General features: G+C 34.9%; 1 protein-coding gene across 5 annotated transcripts in view; it reads right to left on the bottom strand.

The window, feature by feature from the left end:
* Window positions 1-19834, bottom strand: part of LOC150083512 (rap guanine nucleotide exchange factor 2-like) — a 471197-nt gene that overhangs the window by 21799 nt on the left and 429564 nt on the right. For 4 of the 5 annotated variants that reach the window (XM_090378045.1, XM_090378048.1, XM_090378047.1 and 1 more), the window contains 2 exons: window positions 18821-18929; window positions 12259-12372 (listed from right to left, as the gene is read on the bottom strand). In XM_090378045.1, the coding sequence (XP_090234171.1) occupies window positions 12259-12372; window positions 18821-18929 (223 nt within the window). The remainder of the gene's footprint in view (window positions 1-12258; window positions 12373-18820; window positions 18930-19834) is intronic. The other variant, XM_090378046.1, reaches the window with a different exon arrangement.

Genomic DNA, 19834 nt, shown 5'->3' with positions numbered 1-19834 from the left:
AATGGCCAAACAGCGACCCGACGGAAAAACCACAAAGGTCAATGTTAGAGGTGAGCACTGGGTCCGACGACTCGTACCGGTGAACAAGCGCAGCACTGTTGGAGAGTTGACTACCCAATACAACATGGGCCAATCCGGAACAATATCTGGCATGACCATGCATCGCATGCTTGCATGTATGGGCTATACCAACAGACGACCCCTATGGCATCCTTTCCTAACCAATGTTCATTAGCATAAAAGCCTTGCCTGGTGCAAAGAGCATGCAAGCTGGACGTTAGAAGGTGTGCTGGTCGAATGAGTCACGTTATTTACTCCCCTGATATCAATCCCATAGAGCACTTGTAGTTCACTATGGAAAGGCATATCAGATGTCTGGATACACCAGTTACCTCCATACCTGCATTGCTGACCACATTACACACATCTTGGTTGGCCATACCTCTAGAACGCTTCCGACATCTTGTTGAATCAATGCCACGTTCGATAGCTGCTGTACTGAGGGCAAAAGGAGGACCTACGAAGTATTAGGTAGGTGGTCATAATTCAGTGATCACTCAGTGTATGTCTTAATGGAAACATTAGATATTTTCATCTTCTGTTTAGTGTTACTGTTGGTTAGTATAGAATTTCTTTCTAATAATCTGTCCAAACCTTCCTTAAATTGATTCAAGCTACCCATCTCCAAACACCTGATGGAAGTTTATTCCACAAGGAATAAACTTCCATCAGGTATAGAAAAAATTTCTATACTTCCATCAGATGTATAGAAATTTGCCTACAAATTTCTATACATCTATTCTGCAACTATCCTTTTTAAATTTATGTCTCTTGTGTATGTATGTCATCTGAGAGAATAAATGTGCTATTAGCATTTAGTTTCCTTAACCTTTTAAAGCCTTATACACTTCAATTAGTTCACATCACAGATGCCTGGTTTTCAGAGATTGCAATTTACATAACCCAAGTCTTTCAAAAGTTCCAATCAATATCTGAAAATTTAAAATTTCCCATGAAAAGACATTTAATTTACTGGCTCATGATATTTGTCTGTATAGTTGTTCCATTATACTCATCACAGTCATTTGGCCTATAATAGACTCCAACTCTCATTTTTATTTTTCCAATGTTTATGTCACACCAGACTAATTCACTATTATACTGGCAATCTGTGTCTACTGGTTTTTGACTTAATATCCGAATGTTCTTACCGAAGGTTACATTAACAATACTTGTAGCCCTCTTCTCTATGACACAGTTACATAGATTTTTACCTGGTATAGGCAAGGAGTAAAATTTACATGTTCAGATTTCTTTCCATTTTATATATATTAAGACAATTAATGCTCTATTCCATCCATTTGAACTTTTCTTTAAAAAAAAAAAAAAAAAACAATCTCTGGATTTTAACACTTTTTCATTTCTCTTATGCTTTTTCATTTCTCTTATATTACCTCCCAGAGTTTCGCTTCGATAGCATCAGCAAATATTCTTGCATATCTTCTATTTATTCATATCCCACCCTGTAAAACAGTCTCTCCTATTAACAAGTACAGACCATGCTGAGAAAAATTATATCCCATGAGTTCTGGGAAATCTTTCTGAAGACAAAAGCTCCCACATGTACTCCCTGCTATTGTGTCTGGGCAAAGCTCCAGACACTTTAAAGTTTAATCCTAGCATGCAGTTTGTTTCTCAACATTGTCCTATTTATGGTAACTATCTCAGTGGGTATTCCCATAGCATATTTGGCACAGTGTCTCTGTTTAAGTATTTGATTGAAAAGCCTGTTTTTAAACAACCATGCTGACTTAGAGTAGAATTTTCCATTTAACAAGCACTCGTTCAGAATCAGGTTAAGGTTTATGTTTAAACTAGTTAAGACCTCATGTAAAGACTAAAGGGCATTTGTCGATTATAACACAACTCTGCAATGGTGTTCTGTCAATTATTGTTCAGAACAGTCTTATTCAGTGTGGTGATAAAGTGTTTTAAACAAGTTAAAATTAGTGCAGAATATTACATAATAAATTACAAAAAAAGATGAAATATGAAATGTTTAAATTACATGATTGGATGCTATACTTCTTCATGAGCTGGCATGTAAATGATATATAACATAATGATTAGCAAAACTGTAGATTAGTTTCCTTAATTCATACCTTCCAAATATTGATAGAACACTAATTTTCAAGGTTCTATTATTAAACAGTCTTATTTAAAATAATAAAAATTTGGTATAGACAGTATTATTCTAGTCAATACAATTTTATATATATCTTTCCCAAACATGAAGTTCCCAGAATCTAAACTCAAATGAGTAAGCAATGTTTTATACAGAACAGTTAAAAAAGTGAAAATTTAAAAGTAAGTTAATAAAGATAGATCAAACTTTCCCTACACTTTAACTTCTAAGACACAGATTTCCAACCGTTTAAGTTTACTACTTTTTTAAATAATAATAACAATAGGGCAAATATTACTTTTTTTTTTTTTTTTTTTGCCTTGCATAGGTTGGGAATTGCTGCTCTAGAAAACTGTTTATGGTAATCAAATGAGTGTTACTGATATGCCATAGGTCATTATAAATAAGGTGAAGATCAACCTGGGATTTTATGCTCAGAGTGCTAATGCATAATTTACTTTGCTGAACATTAAACTTTAATAATTATCATATATTCCAGTGTAAAAGTCTACTTATTTTTTTGCTTCAAATTCGTGCTTACTTATACATTCACTATAAGTCGAACCCTTTCTTTTACAGTCACCTTTTGAATCCCGCATAGTGATGTAATATGGTAACCCCTCTATTATGAACCAATGTCTACTTTTTAATTTAATTATTTCTGCTTTTTCTTTTAAAAGTTTAACTTGTGGCATTTTATTACACTGCACTTTAAAACTGTAAAGAATGGGTTATGGTATTCTCATATGTAGAAAGTCACAAAACCGAAACCTACAGGCATAGATGATGACACAACATTGCTCTTTTTGATACTATATGTGTACAGAAGGGGCTCTGATTAAGTAGCCATTCCTTGTTACCTCTTGAGTACAAATTAGTTTCTCTATAAACAGTGCCTCAATATGAAAGCATGTTTGCTATGAGAAACTGAAAATTTCAAATAGTTAATTTTTCAAGAACTGTTTTCATATGAAGATGAGCAAATTTTTGGGTTTTAAAAGGCAAGAAACAATGTATTTTTCTATAAAAAAAATATTTGTAATAAATTGTAAAGATAATGTTATTAATCATTTATGTCTTTCTAGCCTTAAGTGTGTGCCTCTAAATCAAGCTTAGGATAACGTATTCTTAGTGTATACGTTAATTTTAATGTTAAATGGGTTTTTTTTTTTTTATTGCTTTTAAAGGTCAACTTATATGCTGGAATATAGGGCACTAGTTGGCTAATTATTAGCATTAATGGAGGCTTATGATACAAGAAAGCATGCTTATACAGCATCAGCCAAAAAAAACAAAAACCCCTTCCTATTGTATCCATCCATTCTTCGCTCCAAAAGTTTGTCTAGATTGAATTTATTTAGGCTACCAACTTCCACAACAACAGATGGATGTTTGTTCCAGTAATCAACCACCTGCTGGCTAAAGGCAAATTTCTGCATATCTATTCTGCAACTGTGTTTCCTCAATTTGAATTTATGTCCCCTCAGGTGTGTAATCTTAGCAAGAGGAAGAATCCCATCAGCATTGCACTTGATCAAACCATTCAAGGCCTTATATAAAATAGTATCAGATCACCTCACAGGTGACTAATCTCCAGATGCTGCAATTTGCAGAACTTAAGCCTTTCTTGATAAGTGCAACCAACCCTTTGTTCCCCCCCCCCTCACCAATCTCGTTGCCCTTCTCTGTACTTGTTCCAGCAGCTCTACATCCTTCCTAAAATGAGGCCTCCAGAACTGCATGTGGTACTCAACGTGTGGCCTAACCATTGCCTTATACAACCTGTATTAATCTCTATTTGCCTTGATTTCTTAAATCTTCTGTGTCACATTTTCCTGTACACTATTTTATTTCAAGATAAGATGGAAACAATACATATCCATTGGTATTTTTTATTTCTAGTCTATGTCATAGTGTTTGTTCCTCCATCATCCAATGTTTATCTGATAATGTCTCTACTTACATAAACACATTCTGAAAAATGCAATTATAACATGTTATATCTTTATTATAGTATACTACATGGTACTCACTGGATGCAAAAGCATTTTTTTGACAAGCACAAATGATTTTTGCCTAAATCCTGTAAGTTTCTTGTTCTTGCCCTGAAATATTGATCCAATACCAAATTTTCATGTTTGCTAATATGCTTGTTCTTTATTTTGGTTGAAGCGAACAATTGTGAAAGATAAAACAATCCCCAGAAAGCAATAATGTATATTAGTGAATTCATTTCATTCTCTTGATATATATAACAGTTTTATTATTTGGGCTGTATTAATCCTAGAATCATACTTGCAAGCAAAGTTTATCCATGACAAAAAAATGCTACCGAGTTTCTTTCATTTTCCCTCAAAAGGTATCCAGTTCAACTCAGTCTAAAAATTACTGTTATAAAACTGAGTTAAAGTTAAAATGTTATGATTATAAGGTTATTATATAAGGTCTTGTCAAAATTTTCTTAGATTATATTTAAAAAAATCAAATTCTGTCACTGGATATTTCAGGTTATCACAATGAAATTGGTTTCCCTCAAGACTTGATACAGCGAGTTCAGCAATTCTACTGCTGTTAGGAGCATTCTCAACAGTGGCAGAATTGCTGGACTTGTCTTCATCAGCACAGCTTATAATTTTTTTCCCCCAAGAATCATTGAAATGTTATCAAATCTGTGCCCTTTTAAGTGAAAACATTTAGGGAAGAAATCACAATGAGCTACGTCTAAAGAACAAGGTGTAGCGGTCACGTTACTCCTTGCCAGAAATTACCACACATTTTAACTGACACAAGCAGTATCCAATCTTCAGTACACAATTTTTCAAACATTCACCAGTACAAAAAGTACTCCTGTGCTACAAAATTCTGCAGTATCCACTGAAGAATTTCTTTGTGGAATTAATGATTGGCAGTTTCACGCAGTGGAACAATTTAGTCACTCCCTGACTCACGTAAGGGTTGCATTCTGTGGAACTCTATGTAAGTTTGAATTTCCCAAAATGCTTATGAAGCACTCACAACTATATGTGCTGAATTTGATTGAAGCAAAAAATAAATGTTCAACAAACATGTAAATAGAATTATTTATTCAATTTTTTTTTTTTTATCTCGTGCACAGGAAAAATTAATTACAAAAGTGTGCAATTACAAAAATTTTAAAATTACAAAAATAAGAGGGTACAAGCATAATGTCAGCAAGTTTTACCTTTCAAGCATTGTTGCCAGAATCAGTCTCCAGATGATAAGTATGCTGCTGCAGAGATTTAGAAGGGATTTTTTTTCAACACATCACAAAATTTCTCTGCAGCTGCAGAATTGTCACTGGCAAATTCACTGCATACTTTAATGCTGTGGAAACCAGTGCAATGCTTGAACCTATTAAACCACTCATTGCTTGCCACAAACTTGGCTTGAGGCTCGCCATACTTATCTTTAATATCTTCATAAATACTTCTTGCTTTTGCTTGAATGGCCATTAGACTTAGGGGTTCTCGCTTCCGAACCTGATTTTCCAGCCATATTATTAAAAGCTTTCCATCTTCGATATAGCACCTGAATGCTGTTTTGTGTGTTGATCTTAAATGCATTGATCCTTTAACATGTTGTTTTATAGGTGCACTGTCCCTTAAAATAGTATTCACTGTTGAAGCAGGGAGACCTAATTCCATGCAATTGACGACAAACTTGGTCCTGCTTCGTACTTAATTAATAATCTTCATTTCTAAATCAATTTTGTTTTGTTTCCTAGGACTGCCAGCACTTTCACTTTCCATTGGTCCCTTTCCCTTCACCATTGTAATAAGTAAATAGGAATGAAGGGAAGATTCTGAAAATTTATTATGTTTTATATATGATTGAAGATTTCAGTGAAGGGGAACTCATTTCACCATAATACCACGACATAAAAACCCACACAATTCCAGTTATCGGCATTATCGCAAATGCAATAAGGTTGAGTTTACTACCTGTTTATTTGCGCTAACAGAAACACCCAATAAACTGGAAAGTGCAAATTGTTTTTATTTTTTTATGGTAGTGACCTCTAGAAATGTGTTTTAGAAAAATATCAATAAAGGCATTCAAAATTGATTCTTATAACGGAACATATGATAACAATGAAAGTGTAGTCCAATTTCCATTATAAAAACGACCTTTTAGGGAGATAAATAGCTTAGTTATATAGCGAAAATTTCAACTTTCGAGGTCTTGGAATGAATTATCAAAAAAAAAAAAGAAAAAAAAAAAGTGTTATCGGATTACACATATATTTTCACAATATCTCCATTTATTCCTGCAGAATATAGGAATATGTTTCCGTGATTTTTTTTAAGTTTGCACCAGCCAGCAAAAACTTGCGTAAAGTCAAATTTCCATAAGTCGGGGAGTGTCTCTATACCACTCTGCATGGTTTTCAATGTTTGTAAACTAATAGCTGTTTTTAACTCAGTTTTTTTACATTGATTCCAGCATTTTTTCACAAATCATTTAAGTCAATGTTATGAGATGTATTATTTAATATATGAAGTTAGGAGTAAATTCTGGGAATTTGTAAACTAAATCTTTAAACATGTTGACTTTGAGAGCTCCATGCAGCAGTGTTTATTTTTGAGATTATCGTGTCAAACGTGTGCTGAAAAATAAGTAAAATGTCTTCATGCAACTGTTTGAGCAATCCAAACTTATTTTTATATTTGTGCAAGTTAGTCCTCAAGCAAAGACAAGATATTACAAAATTTGTAAAAAATGTGCTGTGCTTATTTCAGAGAGGTATTTTTGTTTGACCTCAAATTTGCAAACTGATGAGGGACTGAGATTTTGAAGGAACTATGAATAAAAGAGAAAAAACAGGCATGGATTTGCTTCAGGTCTTGTTGCTAAGAACTTCTTAGGGAACAACAAGGATCCAGACAACAAAAATATGTTGGCAAACTTCAAGAAGCTGGGCTATAACATGAATGTCAAGGTACATTTTTTATACTCCTGCATCGACTACTTCCCAGAAAATCTCAAGTGTTAGTGAAGAATAGTGAGAGAGGTTTCACCAGGACATTAAAGAAATGGAGATAAGGTACCAGGGGGAAGGTGGAATGTCAACATGATGACTGACTATTGCTGGATGCTGAAGAGGAACTGTAAACAACAGGATCTGCAAGAAGATCGAAGAAACGAAAATTTGACCCATCATAGATCAGTTTTTAAAATGAGAGGTTAGTGGACCTTTTACGACACTGCCTTTTTAAATATTGTTTTCAACATGCATTTAAATATAGAAGTCTGGTAAAAGTAGCATTTTGTTATAATTTCAGTGCACAAATTCTGCCAAAATTAATAAAAGTTTGTGAAAAATCAAATTTTCTCTTGGGATTTTTGAAGGCTTGATTTGATTTGATTGATTGATTTGGTAGTTGTTGGCGCATCGGCTTCTGTGGCCATATTGCACCTCCCAAGGTTTTTTTTTTTTGCAGTACTTTGATCCAAGCCCCAGGCGGGAATCGAACCTGCGACCTTTGGGTTGCCGGGCAGGTACTTTACCCACTCGGCTAGCCCGGTCGGCTGTTTTTGAAGGCATCTGATGTGATGGAAACAAACAGAAGTCATTTTTGATATCAGCATTAGAAAATGATTATAAATACTCTTTTCTGAGAAAACACCAATGAATTTTTTTCAAAATGCAGAGTAGTGTTATTTATGCACAATTCCATCACTGTCAAAAAATATGATCAACTTACACTTGAAATTCAAATGGAGCTGCTCACACCAACAATTTCTGGCCAGGAGCCAACAGCAACGTGGCTGTAGTCTCACACTTTCTGTATTCTTCAGATGTAGCACAGTGTGCTTTTGTCTCGTTCCTAAAACAAAAATTTGCACTGAAAGAGTGGAGATTTCTGGGATCCAACAAAATCACTAGGTGTACTGAAGAAGATGACAGAAAACAGAGACCTTAAAAATGATTCCAATGGCAGCAATTTATATGAATGAGTATTAACTTCATACATACAACACTGGACTTACTGTATGAAGTCTCAAGGAAATAATTTTGGTGTCACAGCTTTGAATGTCCAGTATATGATGACAGGGAATAGTACCCAAAACTTCTTGATTACCCTTTAATTTTATAACCAAAATACTATTGAAAATTGATATCAAAATTGAAATAATGAAAGAATCTCATTTTCATAATTCTGAATAGGAAAATTCTTTTAAATACACTTATGTATTTAAATCCACGTATTTAAATATCTTTTGTCACAGCATTTCCAGCTGAATCCTATAATGATATAGCATCTCATCAACAAGTGTTCTGGAAAATTGCAAGTGGTGACATCTTATGACTATTTTAAAACTTCTGAATACTTTTCTTTTTGTACTGATAAAAGTACAAAATATTATTATTATTTATCTATTTTTTTAGATTGTGTTCATTAATACTGATCTCCCGATGGTAAGGCATTTTCACTATAAACATTTTACTAGTGGCATAAAATATTCACAGCATATGAGTCAGTTGCCTGTTTTGCAGGATGAAACACCATTTTGTGGAAGGAAAATTATAATCAAGACCAAGTTGATCGTGGTGTGTGTGTGTGTTGGTTGGTTGATTGGTTGGTTTAGTGTTTAATGGAGCATTGGCAACTAAGGCCATAATGTGCCAAGTCAAAATTAAAGCCGATACAAAAAAAAAAGAAGTTTGGTAGCCTATAAACTGGCTACCACGTCAAGAAGGTAAACATGATATACTCCAGTATAAAGGTAAATAAAAAATATAAACTTAAATCTTTCTATATAAATTGATTGAGTGTAAAAATTAAAAACGTCAGACATGTTGTCTCTGTCACCTAAAACTTGACTGAGTGTAGATGGTTCAGCCAGATTATTAAAATCCCTAAAAAATAAACGTGGTTCTATAAAAATGTGACAAATAATTAAAATAGTGTTATACGTCTCACACATAGGTGGGTCGTCCGCCCTCAGCAAAAAGGAATGTGTTAGATGACTATGACTTATGTGGAGCCGAGCACTGTGTGTGCGTGTGCGCACGCGTGGGGACGTGAAAATTCCTTTGCCCCAGATAGACCCAAACTTTTCTGCATGGTGAGGAGGAATGGCAGTTATATCTATGTCAGGGCCAGCACACTTTGGGGGAATCCATATTTGCGTTACACAAAAAAAATTTTGGTTTCATGTGATTATTTCAGTACAGTCTTTCTGTATAACATGTACATGAAGTACTAAACAAGGAAGTATAAAGCAACACAATCCACAAAAAATGTCACAGTACTCCAGTTTCAAGTATATCAACCCATGCTGTACATCAGTACCTTAACTATCAGACAAACGGAGTTAGAAACTAGTGCAACTATATTGAGCATTATTTCTTTCAAGTTATTTTAATCTCAAAGTAGACTTAGAGGACTAATTATGAGGGAAGAGGGCCCAGTCTGCTCATCAAATTGGCAACAGAATGAATGGTGAAATCACTTAAACATAGTGTCAATTTCCTTTATGCTTTTTTTTGGGGGGGGGGACAAAAACCTATAGCATACACTGAGTGGACAGAAATCATGGGATACCTACCTAGTAACGTGTAGGCCCACCTTTCGCCAGGATAAGGGAGTCATACAGTGAGGCATTGAATCCAATTCATGAAAGCGTTCCACATACATCTAGACATATCAGGGGTCCCAATGTGTGCCAGCTGAACACACCCCAGGCCATTACTGTCCATTCACCTACCTGAACAGCTCCTTGTTGACATGACAAGTACACAGCTTTGTACGGTTTCTGCCAGATATGCAATCTGTTCAAAATAACTGTAACTCCCATCTGCTTGAAATAACTGTAAATGGGGCTCATCAGATCAGGAGACCCATCTCCAGTCATCCAAGGTCCAGTGTCTCTTCTTTCGCCCACTTGAGGTGTAGAGTCCTGTGTCATAGTGTTAGCAATGGGACTCTGGTGGGTTGGCAGCTCCCATAGCCTATTGCAGCTAATGATCACCTGATAGTCTTTGTGGAGATGTTTCTGGCACCTCCCTTGTTCAAGTCAACAGTGGTTTGTGCCACTGTTGCTCTCTGGTTGGCTGAAACAATGCGAGACAGATGTCGACGGCAGTGTTCATCCAGCACCTTTTTCCACCCACAGCACTGTCCACGATGGAAATGGCATATTCCTGATACACTCTTGATACTGCTGAACAGAGATAGTGCAATTTCTGTACCACCTCTGCGATAGAGTGACCCATGCATCGGGCACCCACTATCATCCCTCTTTCAAAGACTTAACTCATGATGTTTATCCATACTGACATTGAATTACCATCTACGTGAATGCAGTGTACCTATATATCTACCAAACAGTGGGTTCATCCACTAGTGAGAGCAAGAGGAGTGACAGTGTTGCACTGCCCTGGAACCCCATGAATTCTGTCCTTTCAGTATACTATCACTTAAATCAGGGGTTGTGGATCACAAACAACTTAAAGGGAAGTCGTTTTTTTTTTTATTTACCTTGGGCATAGAAGTCAAGCTCAAACTGCTGAATATTACTAAGCTTATGGGTTTATGAACTGCCAATGATATTGTATTCTTCAAAGTATTATTATGCTCTAGAATGAAATGAACTTTTTTTTTATATTTGTGTATGTATTTATTTTACAAGATGTTTAAGTGTATTCATGAAAAGCCATTACATCAATAAAGTTTTGTAATCTGCCTTGATTAAAGTGCAATCATTTAAATCAAAAGGAAAAGTTATTATTTATATTTATTTTTGCTCAACACTAATCCAAATGAAATAATGGTTTTATTTATGGAAGAGTGCACAGATTCATTTGGGAATCATGGTATCACAAAGTTTGAGAATCCCTGACTTAGATGATGATATTTGAAGTTGATCATTCCTTGATAAACTTCAAATTCTGAATTTATCAAAATGCAAAATTTTAGTATTAGTAGGTAGTGGCAAATCATGCAAGAAAGCAAGCTTATACAGCACCAACAAAAAAAAAAAAAACCTTCCAACATCACCTGTCCATCAGCTCTAATAGTTTGTCTAGTTCTTCCTTGAATTTATTCAGACTACCCACTTCCACAACACCAGATGGGAGCCTGTTTTGACAATCAACTACCTGCTGGCTGAAGATAAACTTCCACACATCTATCCTGCAACCACTCTTCCTCAGTTTGAATTTATGTCCTATCATGTGTGTAGTCTGAACAAGAGGAAAGATTCTCTCAGCACTGAGATTACACAATCTATTCAAAGCCTTAAACACCTTAATCAGATTTCCTCACAGGTGCCTCGTCTTCATAGTCCAGACACCATAATCTGCAGAACTGAAGCCTTTCTTGGTAAGAGCACCCTTTTGTTCCCTCGCTAATCTTGTTGCTCTTCTCTGCACCCATTCCAACAGATCTATGTCATTCCTAAAATGAGGCTTCCGTGGCCTAATTATTGCTTTATGCAACAGGATAATCACCTCCCTATCCCTGCTGGCAGAATTCATGTATATTATTGACAAAAACCCCATGAACTATCTTAGCAGCTCATCTACATTACTCAGAAAACTGAATGTCTGGTTGCTGCACAACTAGCCCCAGGTCTTTTTCATTCTCCACTATCCTGAACATAGTACCTCACATTTTTTATTCTGGAAATGGATAATTTCCAGATATAATGAAAGATATTTCTTTATATCTGGAAGAATCATTATGTCCTTTGTTTTGTTATAAAAACTAATTGTATGTATCCACCATGAGGTTTTTATATACTCTTTCTTTATAATAAAATTATCCATAAGTTTGAGAACCTACAAATCTTGATACCAGGTATAAATGATATGGATATAATCTATGAAAAACTGATAAGAACGTAGGATACCTACTATTTGTAATAAATGCTATCAGTCAACACTTTTGGTTGACTACAAATACTGAATGCTTAGCATTTATTACAATGGATAATATTCAACATGTATCAAAATAGTTTTTTTTTTTTTTTTTTTCTTTTTGCCTAGCCTGTACAGTTCTCAAAATATGGAATTGCTATGTAACCTATACAAGATATAGTCTTACCAAATTTGGGACCAGAATTTATGGATTTCTTGCCTTCTGAAGTGCTGCTGTTGCTGCTGGCAGTAGATAAGGTAGGAGATGGGTGCCGTTTCCGAGTTTGTACCACAGTAACACCTTGTTAAAATATTAGGAAATTTAGTAAGAAGAAAGATTTAGAAAGAAGACAGGATTACAACACCTGTCAAAGTTTCATTAACCAGGCAAGTAGAATAAAAGTATTAGTATTTGAAACAATGGGCAATTAAGAAAGCACTGCAGCTCAAGCATTAAAAGTGATAATTCAGTTAGCACCAATAAGTCTGTTAATGCACTTAAAAAGTTTTAATTCCAAGTAGCAATAATTATTTCAGTGCATCCTAAAGTTTAAATTTCTTGTGGTAACAACTGTTAAACTTTGATTATTTTAATATAGCAAAAGCTATTGAAATAAAATTAGTAAAATGAAGAATATCTTGTCCTTCTATATATTTTGTCAGCAGGCTTCCAAACTGCCATGAATAATGCTATAGTCTTAATACTCAAGGTAAAACAAAATTCCTTAGCCATAAGTTGTCTTGAGAAGCCTATTTTTAAAAAAAAATGTCCTCAAAAGGCTAGTGCATTATTTATTAAAATATGAGACACCACTATGACTGCCATTTCATGGCTTACTGGTCCCTCAGCAAATAGCAATTGGCTTGATTTGCCAAAAGAGGACCCCCCCAATGAAGAGAAGCCAAGTCTTGAAAAAGGCTGCCATAGTGGTGTTTTGTATTTTAAACAAATGGATTAGCCTTTTGATAATGCTTATTGCTTTAAAGTAATGCTTCTCCAAACAACTTGAGATTAAGAGAATTGTTTCATCTTGAGTAGCATTTACTTATAGCAGTTAAAGGCTTGCCAGCCATAAAATACATAGAACATGATAGGCTTCAATTTACTAACAATTGTTATATATAAAGGATACTATTTACTATCTAAACCTCATTAATTTCATATTAAATGAAGAACATCTCCCCTCACCACCTCTCTAAATTAAACAGCTCATTATGATATGAATCAGTTGAGGATGACGACGAAGTGCAAACAGTCGTTCTACTATCATTTTGAGTACTCAAATATGCATGTGAGAGGACACTGAAGTAGGTGAAAGATAGAAAGACACTATCCCATAAAACCAACTTGTGATGGTTAAAACATATATTTATAATTCACTATTGTCCATCTGTTTGTATTTGTCAACTTCTTGGTTTCGTTTGATTGTTTAACATCCACCCATCAAACTTTGCATTTCAACAGTGTTTGTTGATCTAATTTCTGTTTCACCCAATAAGTGTATACTGGCTATATATCTAGTGGTGCACAACAATACATGAGAAAGGCACACCTATAAACAGAAAAGTTACTGATTTTTATTAGGCCTTTATACAGTTATCAAAAGTACACACCAGTATCTGAAAGTCTCTAGAAGAACAAAGGTAGGCCAAAGGAGGCAAAATGATTAAAATAGTGAGGCCAATAGGAAAAAAATGAAAGCTGTCGATTTTTTTGAACAAAAAATTTGAATTGTAAAAATAACACTGAACTGGTGTTTCCCAGATGTTAGGAAGTTTCTGATAGGAATTTTCCATCTTGTGTTTGGGGATACAAAGGACACAGACAACAGAGCAAGAATAGTCACAAGAGTAAGTATAAGTATCACAAGTGTAAGTATTAGTTTCCTGGCTTCAGTCATTACAAATGAAGTAAAGTATGCACAACTTATGCACTGTGACTGTGCCATACTGTATAAGTTGTCAGTATAAGTTAGCAATATCAGTATTATTACTCTCTTGTAACTATTCTTGCTCCATGTAACTTTGTGTGATCCCCACCTGGAACATAGATAACCTTCACTGTTCATTAAAATAATAAGCAATGAATTGCACAGGAAACAAAAAATAATTTGGGATCTAAGTAAGGGATACAAAAAAAAAAAAAAAAAAAAATTATATTCTAAAAATGTTTCTGATGGCAATTCTTCTATTTCCTTTAGCTTACCACTTCAACCATTTTTTGTCTTAACAGCAACTTTTAGATGATGATGATACATACTTTCTATATCACTATAGGCTTTGGATTTGAATTTCAATTTATTTCAGCTAATTCTTACTCTTAGTTGTGTTATTTTATAGGTAAGCATTTCCTTTAGTGGTAATTTGTACCTTGGTGGAATATCATTACTTTGAAACTTCAGGCAACGATTTTATTAGTCATATTTTGCGTTGTGTACATTTATGTGCTGGAATAGCTGTCTTTGAAAGTCTAAACTCCGAATGAGACTATCCCCTGTTATTCACCCTGTGTGATTAACCACTTTCTTCCTTCATGTCTAAGTCTGGAGTGTCCAAATAATCTGTATATTATAGACAGCCAAGTTAGCATTCCCTTTTAAAATGACAAATTTTTACAGTTTTTTTACAATCTGAAATTTAATTGTTAAAAAGAAAGGTTAAAGTAAAAGTAGATACACCACAAAAAAGAACAGATGATGTTGTTGTTGTTATTTGGTTTTTAGGAGCATTAGCAACTAAGGCCATATTGCTCCGAGGATATGCGGTGGTCATTCCTCTGACCTTTCTGCATCCTCCGTATTTGGTGGTCACGGGCTCGAACCCCGGTCTAATCAAGAAGCGTGTGCTACGCACTGCCCACCTGGCTACGGAGGCACCGAACAGATGATACTTTGTCCTCTTTTGGGTTATAACCCACTCTTCTTAAATCTATGTTGAACCCTTCTCTGAAGATAGCAAATGGACTTCCAGCAATAATATCAGAGTTCTTGAATCATTGAAGTCAGAGTTAAGAAATGTAAAAATTAAAAATTTAAGACATAGTTTAACTATTAATAGTAATGGTGCTGCACTTGAAAAGACCTCAGCTAACAAACTGGACAATCTTACAACCTTCAGTAATATCAATATGGTATACTATAACTACTATTTTCCTTGCAGGCACAACTGGCTGCTGGACAGAGATTCTCGGTCCACTAGCAATCACAGAGCAAATTACCTTTAATTTAGAAGCATGCTTTTGCCTTCAAACCCCCATTCCTTCAACTTTTTCTGACTTGCAAATATTCTCCATCAAAACTTCTAAATAGAAAAATTTATTGAATTCATAATTTAGATTCCATTGAAGATTCCATTCAGCATTTTCAAAATATTAAATGCCACAGGCATGGCTAACTATGTGCAACAAGCACTTTTAAAGGCCTACAGGCTTTCCATGAACAAGAAGAAAAGATGTTCTCATGTGGTTTCTTGAGAACATCTCGTGGATGGAGGAGCAAGACAAACTTCCACTACACGTAAAGGGCAAGGAAAGGGTTTCAAATAAGAACAGGTTGGTGCCAAATTGAAATTCTGAAGTTAAAATATGAAACCCTAATATATGAATACAGCCCCCGTTATAAAGCGGTTCGCTTTACACTGATTCGCTATAACGCTGTTCTTATATTATAACCCATATCTGACTATAACGCTGTCACAGATCACTATAACACTCTTTTACAGATTACATTTTTGGCATATTTAACGAAATCGTTTCATTTGATGGAGTCGATAGCTTTAAAATGAATACCAAAATAGCATTAAAACGTTTCCCACGCTCAGTGAAATTTTCTCGCACGCTAATTTAATTGCAGTACAGTGACTTGTTACGTAGTTCTGAGATCAACATTTTAAAAAATGATCAAGTATATTGCTTGTAATATTTGCGTTATATGCATTTATCCGAAGTCTAGTCATCGCTTAGTACCGTATTAGACATCGTGTGAAACGTACAGTTTACTTGAACATTGTATCATAATTAATGCAACCAACGTAGTTACATTTTCGAAGAGTTAATAATGGCTGATAAGAATAAAAAAGCAACAACGTCTGAGCGCAGTACGAAGACTATAAATGTAAGAAAAAGACTGAATTTGAAAATTAAATTAGACGTTTTGAAGTGAATCGATTCGGGTCAAAGACAAGCGGATGTGTGCCATAATTTAGGACTTGAAAGTTCAACTGTAAGAACAATTATAAAAAAATAAAGAATTAATTTTAGCAGCAGGAAAGATAGCTGTTCCACTGCAAGCAACTAGGGCTAGGTCGGCTATTAGGATTGAAATGGAAAGACTTTAACTAATTTTATTGAAGATAATATCCAATGCAGAATTCAGTTAAGTTAAATATTATTTAAAAAAAACAGAGAGAGATTAGCCAATATGATGATCTGAAGAAAACTCACCTAAAAAAAAAAAAATGTGGAACCATTTAAAACTAGTAAGGGCTGGTTGAATAGATTTAAAATCCAGGGAGAAGCTGCAAGTGCAGATTAAGGAGCCGAAACTTTCAAAAAAGAACTTGTTAAAATTATTGAAGAGGGGTATTATGTGTTATACTTCTCAACAAGTTTTTAACATAGATGAAGCAGGACTTTTGTGGAAACGAATGCCTAAAAGAAGTTTCATATTGAAAGAAGGAAAAAACATGCCAGGTTTCAAAGCGGTGAAGGATCGGTTGACTTTATTGTTGGGTGGTAACGCTGCGGGGGATATAAAATTAATACCCCTTTTAGTTTATTTGGAAGAGGGCCAAAGTTCAACCCAAAATCGACACATTTTTCATGATTAAATTCATCAATTAAATTAAATCAATTTAGATCAATTAAATTCATGATTTTAATTGGAATTTTAAGTTTAATTTTGATACGTAAGTAGTTACCACATAATTATATACGTATGTAATGCAGAATATTTTATATGTACAAATATTTGAATATTAAATATTTTTACCGACATTTGTGTATCTTTTCACTACCGTTTATTATTGAATAGGAAATATCCTATGGCACCGACTGCAACTCACAAATACATGTTACCTTATGGGAATGCGGTGCTCGCTCTGTTTTTACGAAACAAATTATCAGCGTTAAGCGGGGGTCACCTGTATATCCAGTTGATAAATAAACAAAAAATGGGTGCCTTGCAGTATCTGGCCCAAATTGCTGTAAATCAAATCTCTGAGGGTCTGGTTTACAAATTAGTCTGTCAAATTTTTTACCAGGCGATTCAATACCATAAAAACAGATACAACCATGTGAGAATCATCTATTGGGCATATTCTAAACAAATCAGTACAAGTTTATGAGCTCAGTTCCAAGCAGCAGAAAGGAGAAAAAAAAATTTTACTCTTGTTCTGCCAAGGAAACTCCCCTCCCTGTCAGACCTTATGAAATTGGGTTTGCTATTAGTAAAATCAAACCTGGGGAGTGCTCTGGTTATGATTTCCTTGGAGAAGTCATAAGTCTATGGAAATACAAACCAGATGTCTTACGTTTACTCTTTAACACCTATATGGTATTAAAGAGTAAATGTAAGACATCTGGTTTATTAGGAACCTTTCCAGATATCTGGAAGCATGCCATTTTAAAACTACTTTTGAAAAGTCCTCATACCTTTCTCCAGTCCAGGCTCCTACATGTCCATTTATTTTTATCACTTCTTGGAAAGTCTTTAGAGGAGAACTTAATCATCCACAGTTCTTTCACTAATTATCTAGTATATAATATTTCCTCTGATGTGTAATATGGCTTAAAATAGGACAGCAGCGGCAGTGAGGATGCCATGCACAGAATGAAGCAAATAATTAGAACGACCACATATAAATATGTTCTTGGCATACTGATTTTTCCATGACCTCTGATTCTTATGGTGGCAAAGTATTCTTTCTTGCTTCAGATGAATGGACTACTCACAGCAGCTCTACAATTTAGTCAGAAATTATTTCCTACATTGTACAGTGACAGTTTAGAAAATCTAAAAAGGATGAATTTTTTGAGCTGCCACTACAGGTTGTGCCTATTCTAGCTATTATTTATTCTAGGTACTTGATGGAACCTGCACCTCATAGAATATTATTTATTCTAGGTACTCGATGGAACCTGATCCTTGATAAATGGCTCCATCAAGCAACATGCAAATATTGATATGGTAGCTTATGCCAGTGATCTGGCATTTCTCTTAAAAGGATCCTCTTGGCCCAAGACTGAACTCTGATCTAATGAAGTGTTAGATGAATTAACCTGCTGGACAGTTAGGACCATTGGAATAAATTACTTTTTAGGGTTGCAGAGGTTGCAAGTCTGACACCATTTGTTGACAGCAAGAACAGGCTCCTGCTAAACTTGACAAGCATACTTTTGTTTGTGTGTCATTTCCTACAATAGTATTTTATGTTGACTATTTGCATTACCTGGTATAGTCTGTTATATGATAGTCCAAGGAAATTAATGGTAATGTAGCCCTCTTTTGCTGTCGAGTATTATGAACTTTGCCTTACTAGTGATTTTCTTTTTATATTTAATAGAGTACAAAGCCCAGGATACATTGTGTGAACATTTGTCCATTATAGTTAAAAATCCTTTCTGACCAAGATGGTTCTCTCCCTCTGTGATAGGTTTCTAAGATCTGGCTCAAAAAAATATACATAAAAATGGGCTATGAATTTCATTAATATAAAAATATTCCAGACTTAGAGAAATGTAAAATACTAACCTGAACTTGAAGTTGGCTCACACTCTAGTGACATTGTTCTTAACTGTTCCTCATCTGAAATTACTTTCAAATTTCCCAAATAGGCTTTAACCCTTCGAACCATCTGTGCCTAAGGGTAAAATATTAAAAAAAAAGTGATCTACTGCTAAACCTTTATACACTCAATATCATAAAAATTATCCACCCTAACAGAGTTAATGGAACTGTCTGAAAATTTGCATCTCAGTAAATTGTGATAATATATAAAAATAATAAAACAGGCTGTAAGATGGAAGTGAAAATAAGAAGCAAACAAAGCCATCAGAGTGATCAGTGTGACATATGCTATTATTAGTTTAAACAGAACAAATAGTGGCAAGTCATTTTGTTGGAAAGACTTAATACAAGGGGCATTTAAAAAGTTTGTGGCCCGAGTATGAAAGAGAAGTGGTACAGTGTTAAAAATTTCTGTTCTTAATGTATAACACTTCAAATTCTAACCCACCAAGTTTCATACAGTTTCAATACTGCCTTTTTTAATTAGGGTCCTGAAGTCAACAAAGTTGCATGAATGAGGAAGGATGGGCAAAATCAATCACCCTGCAGTCATTCAATATCTGGGGGGAGAAGGGACTAACACCAAAGGTAATTTATGAGGATATACAACATTGAAGAGGGGATGCCCCTTCCTGTTCCATGGTTAAGAAGCGGGCAGCAGAATACAAACAAGGGAGGGAGAGCCTGGAAGATGACCCATACTGTGGAAAACCTACAACATCCATCACTTCAAAAGTTGTTGACAGTGTGCACAATTTGGTGATGAGTGATCAATGAGTGACAGTTCGATACATTGCCAGCACCTTGGGCATCTCATTCAAACATGTGTACCACGTAAAAAGAGATTTTCTTGCTAGGAAAAAGTATCAGCATATTGGGTCCCAAAGTTTTTGACATCAGATCAAAAATGCACAAGAGTTGTCAAGTGAATGTTCACATCATTTTCAAACAGATCCAATTACAAGGTTTGTGACCATG

The sequence above is a fragment of the Mastigoproctus giganteus genome, chromosome 7 (genome assembly GCF_048544385.1).
Source record: "Mastigoproctus giganteus isolate SK-2022 chromosome 7, ASM4854438v1, whole genome shotgun sequence".
Classification (NCBI taxonomy): domain Eukaryota; kingdom Metazoa; phylum Arthropoda; class Arachnida; order Uropygi; family Thelyphonidae; genus Mastigoproctus; species Mastigoproctus giganteus.
The sequence above is the reverse complement of the archived record's forward strand: the minus strand, read 5'-3'. Positions and strand labels throughout refer to the sequence as shown.